Here is a 16630-nt window from a genome sequence, read left to right on the forward strand (position 1 = left end):
ATCAAATAAATTCTAATTGAAGGTGATATTTCGGAAACAGATATTGATAATAGTGAGGATAATTTTAATCCTTTTAATCATACTATTGACAATATAGATATAACAGATTCGCCCATAAATGCACTCCACAAGGAGCTTGATAATGTTCATGAAGGTCCTAGTTTTCCTTATCTCAGTAGTAATTGGGTGTTAAAAAATATTGAATCATTTGATACAACATTTTCTAAAAAAAATTTTTAATTCCCCAAATAATATTTCAACACCATATCACTTTGAATAATATTTCATTTGATAGATACTTGTATTGTGAATGCATGGTTATTGTATCGAAGACATTACTTCAAAAAAATGAAAAATCTTTTATAAAACTTATAACATTTAAATCTCAATTAGTTCCTGCCATGGCAGGTAAAATTAGTAAAAGAAAAATAGGGAGACCATCAAATGAAAATCTTAAAATGCAAAAAGGATCTAAGTTACCTCAGATAATAACTGACGTTAGATATGATAATTTAGGGCATTGGCCAGAAGTTTATAAGACTCTAAAAAGGTGTAAATTATGTGTTATCGCATATTTAAGGACTATGTTTGAAAAAATTTATGCTATAACTAGGAAATAAATTTTAAAAAATTTTCCATAATATATAAATAAATATATTTTTATATACATGCATTTCGCTCAATGATGCCAAATTGTATCATGATTTTTTTTTACCTGTGTGTACTATGAAATAAAAGTCGAAATAAAAATTTTACATCCTTGGTATATAAATGAAGATTTTTTATAAAAAATTTTTTTTAGTTTTATTTTAAAAAGTCGAGCTTTAAAGGGTTAAGTGTATAAGCAATAATTTTGTTTACAAGACTTAAATTTATCGTTATTAGATAGAATAAAAAATTTGCAGTATTTTTTTAATTTAACAACTGTTTTATATAATAAAATATAAATTAAATTTTTATGGCCAATTAAAAAGATTTTAAAAATCCTATCGCAGGCCGCTTGAAGATATAATATTAAGTCGCGGGCTGGCAGGGCCCATTAAGGTCTTTGATGGACATACGATGAGAAGGCCCATAAACTATATGAAAACTAGAACAAATGGTTTGAAAATGCTGAATATCGGCATGATTAATTATAATTATATATTTTGTGTTTTTTTTTCGTAATTTAGAATTATAGTATGTGCTTAGAAAGACATTAATATGATCATAGATAGTGGTATATTTTATTATATATACATAATGTATTAAGATATTCATAATCTGAGAAATTGCAATTTATTTTTAAACCAAAAGATTATTTATTATAAAAAATTTTATAATTCTATTCTATTAAAATCTATATCAGAATTGATTCACGATAATTTCAACATACTTCTTACGTGGATTTAAAAATTTTGGATCCATAGGTGTACAATTAGATACTCGAGGTCATCTTGCTCCCTCAAATTGGTCATAGGGGAGATGTGCCATAAAAGGACATGTTTTTGCTTTTTTCAAAATATTATATTAAGATTTGGGTTTAACTAAATAAATTTTATATCAATGTGTAGCCCAATTATTAATAAGTAAAATAAATTTGATTATGAACTAGATGAGGCTATGTAAAAGTTTTTTTTCCATATACTATATATTAACTGGCCATAATGTATTATTTAATAATTATTTAAACGACCATGTCCGTGTGCCTAGTACAGTTGTGATGATTTGATGAGACATATTGACGATTAAATTAAACACATCCATATAAATATTTTTGTTTGCAAAAATAATTAAAATAACAAAAGGAGGAATAAAACAATTTTCAATAATGCTTTGTCTATATTTTAATTGATTTTTGCAAACAAATATTTTTATATGGATTGGTTTTAATTTAATCGTCAATATGTTTCATTAAATCATCACAACACTGTATTAACTTGAGTGTGATAAATTAAAAATTATGACCAGCAGACAAATAAATGAAATGCTAAAATTTAATTAATATCGAAACTTATAATGTATAAATAAAAAGAATTCTATAGCAATGGTTGTCATTTGCTATAGGAAACCGGGAAAGCAGTATTAGATGAGACTTCCCCATAGATTATAGTGAATTTATTTTAAAAATAATTTTATATTAAATAATAAACATTAACTTTTTTGTTCTTAATAAAAATATTTTTAAACGAAAATTTTAAGTCTAATTATAAATATCGGAAAGATTTTTTTTTTTATCTAAATATAATAAATTATAAAATAAATATGTTTTATAAATTTTAAGGTTTGATTTGTGTGTCAAAATAAAAATTTTGCATAGGAATAGATTCATGTATCAAATTGAAAATGCGGTCTGTATGTCAGACCCCGCAAGAGTGAACTTCCTTTTTTTTTATTCAGTACTGAAGGGTTGAGTTAACGAAAATATATAAGATAAAAATGTGATAAAATAATGTATTATCTAATAAATTAATATGGGTTAAATTAAAAAGAGATTAATATTAATTACTTTATCTCTAATTTGTAATAATTTTAAAGAATTCCTCATTTCGGCATATGCCAACGAATACGAAATTTTACACTTGGTTTTTTTAAAAAAAATAATCACGCATTCAAAATAAAACTTATTTTAATTTTAAGGTCATTTACAATAAATTCGAACTTATGAAAGGGTAGAATTAATTATTTCATTGAAGTTGAAACCTTTTTAAAAAATTTTCCTACATTGAAATTGAAAACAGATTATTTTATAAAAATATAAAAGAATAAGGCCGAGTTTTATTAATAATCAGATAAATTTTTCTTAATTAACGTAAAATGTTTTTTTTTCTTTCTGTTATATAAAAATATTTTAAATTATTATTAAATTTATTACAAAATGATTTTTACATATGCGAAATATTTTTTAATTGCACATTCGATTTAGATGGAGAATATATGTTAATTTTTTTTTTTACTTTTTTTGTTTAATTCTAAATTGATATTAGAAAGGAAAATTATGAGAATTCATATCTATCAAAATTTGTTGGTATGGATTTTGATCCTAACAGTAAAATAAAAATATTATATATAATTACACAATTTTTGACAAATAATGGTTATGATTATTTTGATGATTTATGAATTAATAGGGTTATTAATGTTATAAAATATTGATCAGGCTAATATTTAAAAAAAAATATAGCTAAAAGTGAACTATTATATTCAGTGACCTGCAGTCCCGGACTGGAATACGGCTAGACTAGGCTCGGACCGAAAGATGAAATGATTTTAAAAATCCAGGCCGAGAATATATTTATAAAAAAAATAATCCGTGCAGAGCCGATTTAAATAATTATAAATTTAAATTATATTAATCAATCAGTTGGAAAATCATGTTTGATGGAGCATTTTATATTCATTTAATGCTCATATTTTTAATTGACTTTTAAACTTGTAAAATACAGTGTAAATTATTCCAAATAACTAATTTAATTTTAAAAATTCATGGAAAAAAAATAGGATCTAATCAATTTTTTAAAATCCAGGCAGGGAGATTTTGGCATCTGAAGGTCTATGATGAAATTGTAGAGCCAAAAAATAGGTTTAAAAAATCTTTTTGGTGTCTATAATTTCTGTTAGTGATGTTATGATATAACAAATATCACGTGAATAAGTTCGATAGGCGTTTTTCACCATTTTCTTATTTTAAAATATTAAAATTCAATATAATGTGAATATTTGATTAAACTTTTGGAGTGACAAAGATCGCGAGATCGTGTGACTCTTGACCAATTTACAAATCAAAATTTAAAGATGATATTTCTCCTTCTGTTTAAAATTAAAATTTATCATATATTATATAGTATATATATTTTTTTCATAGCTTATCAATTATGCAGGATCGAGAGTATTCAAACAATTAAGAAGTAAAAGAACAGTTTTATCTCCTCGTATAAATGTTAATGAGTCGGAGAAAATCATTAAATTCTCCTATATTCCTCTAGATAACGAAAACCTTAATAATTTAGGTATGAATATATAATTAATTATTTTTTTAAATAATGATTAAAATTGAAAAATTTCAGAAAAAAAAGAATTTTTATTTTAATATAAAGAAAGTGCAAAACCAAAATTATTTATAAGAAAAATATGCCCTGACCAAAGATAAACAATATGGGGCATAAAAAGTGCAATTGAGCTTTGTTTTATTGTACTTTTATAATAAAAAAACGTAACGCATACCTTGAATTGAGATTGCCTCTTTATTAGTATCGTCGAATTCAAAATTTTTACTAAATAAAAATGAATTGGTTTTTGTAAATTTTATTAACGTCTGCCCTTATCTCAATATTCCATTTTAAAAGATAAGTAAGTTATTTTTTTTTAACATTTTATAAAATATTTTAAAATGAAGAATAAATATCGAAAAAACCAAGCCTATTTGCGTTTTTTAAAATGGTTTCTAACGCCAAGTGATAATTTGTCGTTACTATATGGAATACATGATTTGCAACACAGCTTTTGAAAGGCTCAATTTGTGCGCACTATAATACTATTTATTTGGGAAAATTCCATAAAAATTTGTCTACTCCTATGATATTATTTAAAACTAAAAAAACTTAAAACTATAATATATTAATTTTTTTCTATTGTCAATATAATAATTATTTACTATATTATAAATCTATAAATTTCCCATATCAAAAAGGAAATATTAGTGACATTTATGGATCGTTAACATTAATAAAGCCTATAGGCTAACTATTCAGAGTTAAACACCATGTAAAATTGAAGGCCATAAGATTGAGATATAGAAAAATTATTTATTTCCTTAAAATGACTACTTGAATATTTATATGATAAAATATTGAATATTTTTTACGTGATACGTGATAATTAAGCGCCTACCCCTATAATGTTGTTCACACACAAGTATATGTACAACAGAGCAACACTTGGTACTCTCAAATAAAAGGAAAACCCATATAATTGGGTGTCAAGATTTTAAGGGATTAATAATGAGAAGGACCATCCATATTTTTTAGGCAGGCCTCAGTTGCCTGTTCCCGTAACAGAACTTAGATCGTAATTTATGGCAATACAAATATAGTTTATTAATAAATATGTAAATAACCGCAAGGATAAATTTGTTAAATTACAATTTAAATTAATATTAGGTAATATTAAATAAATGATATAGGAAGACCTAGTAAGATTATTGGATAAGTTGGACGTATTAATGAGGTTTGTATAGGGGAGTATATAAATGCACTTGGTAATCCAATTTAGAAAATAAATATATTGCCAGAATTTTGAATTCAGATAACGGGATTAATGATTTATTATATAGTTCATTTTTATTTTAAGTAGTTTTATCGAATTTATTATTATTTAGACAGGTATAAATTGTGCTAGCTTATATTCTAACTTAGAATATCTTTAGTTTTGTTTAGCCAATATATTTAGTAATTACAGATGTTTTTATTTTTGTACATTGGAAGCCAATTTAGGGCTTCAAACGTTAGATTTTCTTCAGAGTTCCTCATAATATGGCCGAAGAGTTGAATTCTTCTTTTCTTAAGAGTATCGACCGGTGTGTTTTGATATTTTCCCCAATCCTATATTTAATATAATTTAGGATACTCGAAGTCATTTATTAATCCCAGGCACATATTTATGAAGACTTGTACTTTTTTTTATCATTAGAGATTCATTCGTATCCCAAGTATCACTCCAAAATAGAAGAATTGGGATATGCATTGAATTAAAAATTTGTAGTAGGATTTTAAGAAAAATTTCTTTCGTGTGCCAAAGTTTAAAATATTTGTAGAAAATAAATTTAACATGTCTCAGTCTCAATTCTATTTTGTTTTTTATTTGTCCTTTATTATTTATAGTAACACCAAGATATTTAAATTCCTCTACTAATTTAATTCCTAACGTGGATAGGGATTGGTTTGAGTCAACAAAAGCTAGGGGATGGCATAATTACTTTTATATACAATATGTCTAGTATGTTAGTTAGAAGTCTTCTTTATTGATTGTATGATCATGACTAAATCATCTGCATAGGAAATAATACAATGTGTTAATTATCATGGGAAGATATGTATAATAGGTTGAAAGCGCCTAAGGTATCGGCTACAATTTTAGGATAGGTAACGCAACCCTGCTCAACCCTTTGCATATGTTAAAAAAGAGAGAATTAGTGGAGCCAACCTGGAATTTAGATTGCTATAATAGTTACTCAACATTTTTACAATGTTTTTTATCAATATCTCTATCCAATAAGATTTTCCATTGGACAAAGTGTTTAATGCTGTCAAATGCCTCACTGAAATCGATGAACGTTAAAAAAATGGGTAATTTGTATCTGAGACATTTTTGTATGGTGTTTGATGACAATATTGGCTCCGCTAGGTCAATATGCTTGATAGTATATACTTAGTTGATTAATCTGAGTATTTATAGTTTTTTATTAATAGAATATGTTTTTAAGATTTTTTTTAAAATTTATTATTTATCGATATTTTGGGTTTTTTTTTATAATATCTTTAATTTTCTAATTAGTCTGATTGAGCTATCATTTTATAAAAAAATTATAATTATAAGCAAATCTTAAACCGAACTTAGTATATAAAAGAAATAATTAAATACATCATAAAATAAATAGCAGACGTACCCATATTTATCAAAGTGTTTTTATTTTATTAAATGTTGATTTTGAGTAATTAACTAATTTTTTTAACTTATTAAAATTTTATAAATACATATACCCCATCTAGTGGAATTAATATTATTAAAATATAGTCTCAAAAAGACCTATAAATAATTTTATTTAAACTTAACACTTTTATAAGATGCTTTTAAAACCATCCTATAACTTATTTTATTCAAATCTTACAGTAATAAAATAAAATAATATTCTATTGTTAAAAATAAAAATTAACTTTTACCTTATTTTATAAAAAATAATCAATTATAAATGGTTAAAATAATTTGAAACATCAAATTTTTTCTATAAATTGCAAAGAGAAAACTAAAGCTAACAGACGAAGAATAGTAAAAAAAAATAATGTCGTTGTTAAAAAAAATTGTTAAAATAAAAATCAACTTAAAAATAAAAAAAAATATATACTAGAAAATACGAGGTTCAAGTTACAGTACCTAGAATTTCTTACAAAAAAATCAAGGGATTGTAAAAAGCATAATATTAATAAATTGACTTATTAATATTTTTTAAACCCGAACGCAACAAATACTATGAATAATTTTAATTTATTTCATATATACTCAGAAATAGGTTATATATCAACGAAAGTTTATTATTATAATAAACAGTATTATTATTAAAATAGCTTAATAGTTTTACCTTGGTTAAATAAATTATCTATAGAATTTATCCTAAATAACTTCAGCTATTAAATGATATATCCAAAGCAGAAAATTGAAAAAAAATAGTTATAATGGTATACCCCTTGCTTGGGATTATACTAGCTTAGATCGTTCAGATCCTTTTCTCAACTTCATCATGAGAGCAGATAGCTTAAAAATCAATAATTATAGTCATCTAAACAATTTATTATTCATATCAGTGGTTTTAGACACCTTTGTTAGATATCCAACTAAATAAATAAAATATATATATGTCGTATTGGGATATGGAATCATGTGGGATTCGGAATCTCCACCACGTTTTATTCGGTTAAAAAATATTCCGAATCCCCATGAAAAAAATATAAAATAATTTAATAGATTTTTCTTCTCTTTTTTGCGGCTGGCACCATATAATTAAAAGGCCAAAATAAGGGATTTAAAAAGAGAATTTAAAAAAAAGTAAATAGTATAAAATTAAGGCATATAATGAATGAAAAGGGATGAGGTGAAGACTTTTTTGTTTTAAAAAATATTAATAAATATATTTATAAAAAATCCGAATTATTGCAACAATTTTCGTTGAGCATTTAAGCAGGGACGGTTACGGTTCAGTATGTAAAAAATTATAATGGTTACGTTTTGGTTACGGTTCTTGAGAAGAAATTTATAAAGGTTCGGTTCAACTAATTATAAAGGTTTAGTTCATTACGGTTAGAAATTTTTTTTTTATTGAAACCATCTTCTAATTTATTTATATTATAAGCATCTATGAATTATATATAAAAAAAATATTTAAGATTCAAAATAACTCATTTTTAATTATATTATTTGAACTTAGCCCTTTCTACAGAAACTTGTGTTGCGGGAACCGCCAGTACTATAAGAGAACGTTTATATAATTCTGTATATTCAAATTATATCTCTAAAATATAAAAACTGAACCGGTTTAACCGTTTTTTCTAAAGGCTCTTTTTACTCCTTCAAAAAATAATTATAGTAACAAAAATAAATTTTTTTAAAAAAAATATGGCGATTCGGAATCTTTTTTTTAAAAAACAATTAAATTATATTTTGTCGCTTGGCTGGCACCATAAAATTTTATTTTTTAGAGATTTAATATGTATTACTTTTATGCTTTAAATCATTAAATACTCATGGATTAGTTTTATAGTAGTTTTAAATTTCAAAAATATATATCTAATACTTTTTTCAAAATGTTATTTTTTCTGGAATTTTTTTTGAGAACGAGTGAACCCTACCCGGGGACCAGTGGCCCCTACAACGGTGAGGGTCCGAAGCAACTGCTTCTAAAATTTTGAATGGGGGTACTTAAAAATTTTTTTAAAAAATTCTTTTATTGTTTTACTTCCATAACCAAGTGATTTCTGGTTTATGATATAGGACTCGACCTCGTGATTCCGTATACATATTAAATTAAATAATAAATGGGAGGTCTTAGTACATTTTAATAAATTTTGGTCGATGTTTAGCAAATTAGGTTGATTTCTTGTCATAAAATTATTTTACCAATTTCAAAATATGCCTAAAAATATTAACCAAGATAGTACAAGCTTATTTAATAATTGCACATGGGCCTTTCCATGTCAAATCGATCAAAAAAGACACATTTTCGGTCGACCCCTTTTAAAATTGTTAAAAATTTCTGGAATTATTTAGATTTGTATATAAATGAGAAATCCGTTTATTTTAACTAGCTAGCACATCTGGTTCCCGAGATATAGAGGTTCAAAAAAAAGAGCCACTTTAGAATCTGTAAAATTTTTAAAATGCTTATATCTCAAAAACTATTTATAGTAAAAAAATGTATAATATTACAAATTGTAGGTAAAAAAATCTTAAAGGGCTATCAAAAATATAATACAAATTGGCGCCAATTTTAGTCTTTAACTTCTGGTTAACCTATCTTGCTTCACCTGTATTTTTAAGCAAAAAAGGGAGTTTGTTTTCGAAATTTTTTTTTTGCTATTTATTTAGACACTTTTTATAAATATATATAGGATGTCAAAACCTTGGCGACGCTATCGACTTTTCCGAAATATATTTTTTTACCAAAAATTGAAGAAAAAAGTAGATGGCGCTAATGGTTGAAAAATATTATTCATGAAAATATAAATACGTTTATAAGAAATGGGATAAAATTTTCCAGCTCTGCCCCCCCCCCCCCCATTATTCTTAAAATGTTTTACATTTTTTAGATCTTTACTTACTACTATAACGAATGACTTATTAGCTCGATAATGTATAACAGCCGCAGTAAAAACGAATATTTTATTAGGCATATTATCGATTATATTTTACAAAATAAACTGTTTAAAACGATCTCTCTTCCTGCATAATATTTTTAACTTGCCGTTCAGATTAATTTTAAATAATTCAACTCGTCTGCAGCTAATTATTTTATCGTCTGTCTACCAATAACATTCTGGATTTGGAGAGTGCAAAAACATATATTATAGGTGCAGATCAATTAAAATTTTATTCCATATCACAGATGGACGTACCAAATATTAAAATATTGCAACCCATTTAATCTACAGAGACATGCTTATCGCAAGAATCTAAGAAAGATTCTACCCTGGATGACCCAAAAAAAATTTACCATTCAATTTAGATATGTTAATATGCTCTTCATGCCTACAAAAATTAGCAAACATTCCTTATACTTCAAATGACAATGTAGATATTGATTCTTCCCTTCATAAAATATAATCAAACTAAATTAATTAAAAAAAATTAAAATAATCAAAAATTAAAATTAAAAATTATAATTAAGTTTGTAAAATCATGATCTATCCCTATACAAATATCCTCGAATATATATATACTTTTCTATAATTCATTTATATAATGTTTTACAAACAAACTGAAAAAAATCTTGAACTTTCTTTAATTTGAATAATCATTCTTTTTTATTCATCTTTCTTTAAATCATTTGCATTCGAAATTTAATTCTTTTTTCTTGAGTAGATTTGAATATCTTTCGGCTTCGTAATTTGGTTTAACAATTACAACACCCTTCCACTTAGATTAGTCCCACCATTCTGCGAGTATAGGCCATTGACGAACTCGATTCACTTCTGTTATCATGGTTCCCGATACATTCTTCTAGCTCTTTTAATTATATCTCGTTTTACTCCCACATTATCCTAGTCTTTGCTTGTTTCTAACGGTTTCTAGTAACTAATGACGGTAAACCACTGACGATAATTTGTCTGCGAGTAACGATTGTTTCCACGCCTTCTTGTTCGATTTTTTATCCTATACTAAAGTTTTGATAAGCAATTGGCGATAATTTGTCAACGATTAACGATAGCATCCTGGTCTTGACCACTTGTTCTACCTAGTCGCTTGTCAAGTTTGTCTTAAGATCTCTTATACAATAATGATTTTTTGTCTCTTTTGATCCAAAATAAAAAATCCGATCTCTAATTGAGCTCGATTGCGGCATAAATTTTCTAATGACGAAAAGCCGTTTCTCTTTATGAAGATTTTTTGGTTAATCAACAACCTGATATTTTGCTAAATATTATCAACTTAAATAACAGTCAACCGTATATCTTTAATAAAAATTTATAACGAATTTCTTTTAGCTACATCGATCACTTGTACGTATAACGATCTCTTGTGACGCATTCTTTTTAGCTAAACGACTAATTCTCCGAAATACGACCATTAATATTGATACCATTATTTTATTGCTCTCATTCTTTGTCTTAGTGTCGATAGTCATCTCATACATCCCCTTCCCCCTTTATTTAGAATCTCTTTTCAGAGTTAATTAGACTGAATTATTGTAAAGGGTCGGTCTCCTCCGCTCTCCAACACCAGTGTAGTAAACTGTGTTAAATATTGATACCATTGTTTTATTGCTCTCATTACTATTGATAACATTAATATATCCCTACAATCAAATGAGAAATCTCTCATTAAAGAAAACCCTTATGTGAAAAGAAATATTCTAAGAAAAAAAATTCTAGAGCAAAAAAAGTTTGACGAATAAATTTATACCATTATCTTCATCAAATGATGAAAAATTTGATGAAATTCTAGATATCTTAAAAATTAAAAAAATTATATGAAAGATATTTATTATTGGAAATTTGTTACATTATTAAGTGTCTAATGGGCATATGCCCACTCTGCTCCTCAGTTTAATTAGTATATTTAATAGAAATTCAAAATTTTTTAGTATAAAAAGTGAAAATATCCGGTTATTGATAAGTTAGCAGCAAAATTTAAACCATAATCCGTAATTTGTCATCTATTTCTTTCATCAAGGAGTCGATGGCGTCGCCAAGGGTTTGATATCATATATATATTTAGCAAACGTGTCTAAATAAAAAGCAATAAGAAAATTTCGAAAACAAACTCTACTTTTTGATTAAAAATACAGGTGAAGCAAGATAGTTAAACCGGAGGTTAAAGACTAAAATCGGCGCCAATTTGTATTATATTTTTGATAGCCCTTTAAGACTTTTTTTACCTACAATATGATATATTATACATTTTTTTACTATAAATAGTTTTTGAGATATAAGCATTTTAAAATTTTTACAGATTCTAAAGTGGTTCTTTTTTGCACTTTTGAACAACTATATCTCGGGAACCAGATGTGCTAGCTAGTTAAAATAAACGGATTTCTCATTTATATACAAATCTAAATAATTCCAGAAATTTTTAACAATTTTAAAAGGGGTTGACCGAAAATGTGCCTTTTTTGATCGATTTGACATGGAAAGGCTCATGTGCAATTATTAAATAAGCTTGTACTATTTTGTTTAATATTTTTAGGCATATTTTGAAATTGGTAAAATAATTTCATGACAAGAAATCAACCTAATTTGCTAAACATCGACCAAAATTTATTAAAATGTAATAAGAACCCCCATTTATTATTTAATTTAATATGTATACGGAATCACGAGGTCGAGTCCTATATCATAAACCAGAAATCACTTGGTTATGGAAGTAAAACAATAAAAGAATTTTTTAAAAAAATTTTTAAGTACCCCCATTCAAAATTTTAGAAGCAGTTGCTTCGGACCCTCACCGTTGTAGGGGCCACTGGTCCCCGGGTAGGGTTCACTCGTTCCCAAAAAAAATTCCAGAAAAAAGTATTAGATATATATTTTTGAAATTTAAAACTACTATAAAACTAATCCATTTTTTCGAGTATTTAATGATTTAAAGCATAAAAGTAATACATATTAAATATCTCTAAAAAATAAAATTTTATGGTGCCAGCCAGGCGACAAAAAATATAATTTAATAGTTTTTAAAAAAAAAGATTCCGAATCCCCTTAAATATTTTTGTAATAATTATTTTTTGAAGGAGTAAAAAGAAACTTTAGAAAAAACGGTTAAACCGGTTCAGTTTTTATATTTTAGAGAAATAATTTGAATATACAGAATTATATAAACGTTCTCTTATAGTACTGGCGGTTCCCGCAACACAAGTTTCTGTAGAAAGGGCTAAGTTCAATATATTTAAAAATAAGTTTATTTTGAATCTTATATATTTTTTTTATATATAATTCATAGATGCTTATAATATAAATAAATTAGAAGATGGTTTCAATAAAAAAAAAATTTCTAACCTTAATGAACTAAACCTTTATAATTAGTTGAACCGAACCGAACCTTTATAAATTTCTTCTTAAGAACCGTAACCAAAACGTAACTATTATAATTTTTTACATACTGAACCGTAACCGTCCCTGCTTTAATGTTCAACGAAAATTGTTGCAATAATTCGGATTTTTTATAAATATATTTATTAATATTTTTTAAAACAAAAATGTCTTAACCTCATCCCTTTTCATTCATTATATGCCTTAATTTTATACTATTTACTTTTTTTTAAATTCTCTTTTTAAATCCCTTATTTTGGCCTTTTAATTATATGGTGCTAGCCGCAAAAAGAGAGAAGAAAAAGATAAATTATTTTATTTTTTATCATGGGGATTCGGAATATTTTTTAAATATTTTTAAAAAAAGATCCCAATACGACATATATATTACAATCAAATGACCTTCAATTTTACGTGTTATTTTATAATTCATAAATGCAATAGTCAGCCTAGATATGGATTTAATAAAATAATTTTTTATATAAAATTTAAATGCCGATCCGAAAATAAGAACAAATTTAAAGAAAGCGGGATTTGAACCTTGTACTGTAGCTAGAAATGATTTAAAGCGAACCGAACAATACTCTATTTGATATTGGAAGTAAAATTTATATTATAAACTATTGCGATTCAGCCCAGTCTTTGGTTCTATCCTTATCAAAAAGCAGGTCCAGTTCATGACTTTTAATAATTTACGGAATATGCACTTGCTTTACAAAAAAATAGATATATGATTTATTCCAAATCGGAGACTTACAGGACCTCGCTAGCTTTTTATAACTTTTTGAAACTAGGGTTTTAAATTTAATTATCTTGCGGCTAATTCGAGTTTTAAAAATGTTAATTTTAAGGGCCCTCAGTTTTTTTATAATTCATCATTTTTGGTTATATTTTGTAGATGATTTGAAAAAGGAAATTATAGAACATTAATCGGCGAACTAATGTAAATAATCTATAAAGAAATTCATCAACTAGTGAATTGATACAATTTAATATATTTCATCTAGTAGTTTATATTTCTTAAAAACACTGATATTTATTCATGTTGGACCGTCTCAGCCTAGATTTAGTTTAGGGTTTTAAAATTTATGCTTTTAATAATATTTATTTCGCTCATATGAAGATTATTAACTAGAGTTAGGATTCGTTATATAGATATAGACACTGATTTTTTGTTTTATCTTTTGACAAGATTTTGATAATGACTACGAGATAAGATACATAAAGAAAACGCCCTGGTACCTAATCAACGCAATAAATACAAAAAATAAATCTAAAGTATTTAACGTCAAAGAATACACTGATTATCGCATAACAACTCTAACTTCTCCATTATAATTAATTACAATATATTTTGATATAATAGACGTTAGCATTTAAATTATATTATAGATTACGAAGAATATTAGTTTATATGATATTTTATAATCAATAATTTTATGTTACTACTACTATTATTACGCTTAGAATATTTCCTTAACTTTATAATTATTTAATAAATAATTATTCATAAAATAATGATCAGTTAATGAGATTCACAATCATTTTATATTAATATTAAATGTGTGTATAGCTTTTTAACATAGAATAACTAACGGTTTATTACTTATTATAAAAAACACTGATCAAGAATCATATTCTCCTGCTTTAGATGATCATATTAATAGCCAGTTAATCATAAAATAGTCTTTCCATTTTTTTATCAAGTCCGCGAGTTACTAATATATTAAGTTATAATTAATTTTTTTATATCTGTTTATTATATGTATATTTTCATTAAAATATCGGTGGGAAATATGTCCCGAACAAAATATCAGATATAAATAATCATTAATTTCTTAAATAATAGTTAATCACCAATACAATTTTATAAAAAATCCCAGATGAATCTGTCTCTGAATTAATTTTTATGATTTATTAATAACAAAATTGTAAGAGATATAACTATAAAAATGTTTGAATCAACAATCTCTTAGTGCTAATTTTAAAAAACCTAGCCCTTATTGGTGCAACTACTTTATAAAAAAAATAACACCGCTTAATATAGTTATTTTCTCAAAAACCATTGTTTAGTAATTTTTTACAAATTTTTTAAAAAAGTAGCATGCTAATAGCTATTATATTAGAAAATTAGCTTTCGCTAATTTACGCTACTTTATAAAAAATATTTTGTAAAATATCTTTAAAAAATTGGAATTGATACATTAACCAAAATATATTAATTTCCTTAGTGACTTGTATAAAATAAGAAAAGATATATAAACGACTTATTTTATTAATACAGGGGTAATTGCTAAATATAGGTTCAGTTATGCTAAATTACAGATCATAACTGATAATAATATAATTGAGGGTAGTGTTGTATTTAATTTAATAAAGATATTTATAAATTAGGAAAATTCATTGAATATGATCTGGCATTATTTTTTTGTTGCAAAAAAAGAATGTCATGGATTTTCTATTATATATGTTGAGTTGCGTAAACTTCAACACAAATTTTCAAAAAACTTCTCTAAACGCCATTTCTTGTTTGAGTGCCTGCAAACTTTAAAAAATTTTTTAATTCGTTCACGTTTGTTGCTCATTAGCAAAGAATTGAATAAATTTCTGTTTTAAACTATTTGCGAGGAATGCCCTATATTTCGTAAACTCGTTTGCATTCATTCATATCTAAAAAAATATATTTAATTATAAACATGATGCATAATTATGATAAAATCTAAAACACCAATTTAGTCAATCATTTAATATTTTCATTTTATAATGGAACATAATGAATGCGTTAAAATTAAAATCACATTATAGAACAATAAATTAAGACTTAAAATATATTACTAGTTAATTTAAAACAAAATTTCTATTAATATTAAATTGTTATTTAAGATTTTGATTCAATATGCAAAAATGTTTAAATAATTAAAACTCAATTTGCTGCGAATTTCCACTCTGAGGACGGTATTGAAATATTTTTTAATGATAGATAAAAATAATATTTCTGGATATTTATTTTCAATAAACCATTATCGACCAAATTTTTCCACTAATTCTTCGATAAAAAGATTATTTCAAAATATATTTCTCAGTTCTGAAGCAACTGACATTTCTTGGTTATTTTTTCAAAATATGATACTAGTTATTTTTTAAATTATTTCATTAAGTGAAATCTTTATCAAAGGATATTATATTAGAGTTTATATAATCGGGATGCATTATGGAGAAAATAGTATAATAATTTTCATATCTAAAACAACTGTTTCTACTTTTAGAAGAACTTATAATACAAATAATCTATAATAATCTGGAATCATCTGGTGATTCCTCTTATTTTAAACCATTACCGAATGCAATTTAAATTCGTAAGAAACCCTGACCTTACTGAAACGAATTACTGCACATAATTAATTTTAGACAATTCCGCCATATGTTTTTTTCATATAAAAAGTCTATAATATAAATTAAGATTAGTTTAAAAGTTTGGAAAAATTGTCTGAAATTTACAGTGTTGGTTACTTTATTTATACTGGAATTTATTTTCCAAATAAGGTTTTTCAGATTTGAATTACTGCACATAATTAATTTTAGACAATTCCGCCATATGTTTTTTTCATATAAAAAGTCTATAATATAAATTAAGATTAGTT

General features: G+C 25.2%; 1 protein-coding gene and 1 long non-coding RNA gene across 3 annotated transcripts in view; one reads left to right on the top strand and one right to left on the bottom strand.

Moving 5' to 3' along the window:
• LOC135922754 (p21-activated protein kinase-interacting protein 1-like) overlaps positions 1 to 2691 on the bottom strand; it is a 25620-nt gene extending 22929 nt beyond the window's left edge. Inside the window, exons 1-2 of one of the 2 annotated variants that reach the window (XM_065457209.1) lie at positions 2489 to 2691; positions 1376 to 1490 (exon numbers count right to left, since the gene is read on the bottom strand). In XM_065457209.1, the coding sequence (XP_065313281.1) occupies positions 1376 to 1407 (32 nt within the window). In that variant the 5' untranslated portion in view covers positions 1408 to 1490; positions 2489 to 2691. The remainder of the gene's footprint in view (positions 1 to 1375; positions 1491 to 2488) is intronic. The other variant, XM_065457210.1, reaches the window with a different exon arrangement.
• LOC135922756 (uncharacterized) overlaps positions 1 to 14442 on the top strand; it is a 21656-nt gene extending 7214 nt beyond the window's left edge. The window contains exons 5-6 of the long non-coding RNA XR_010571025.1: positions 3845 to 3989; positions 14182 to 14442. This is a non-coding gene — a long non-coding RNA (uncharacterized LOC135922756). The remainder of the gene's footprint in view (positions 1 to 3844; positions 3990 to 14181) is intronic.
• Positions 14443 to 16630: the final 2188 nt, after the last annotated feature.

This window comes from Gordionus sp. m RMFG-2023, chromosome 1, assembly GCF_954871325.1.
Source record: "Gordionus sp. m RMFG-2023 chromosome 1, tfGorSpeb1-WG-v2, whole genome shotgun sequence".
Classification (NCBI taxonomy): domain Eukaryota; kingdom Metazoa; phylum Nematomorpha; class Gordioida; order Chordodea; family Parachordodidae; genus Gordionus; species Gordionus sp. m RMFG-2023.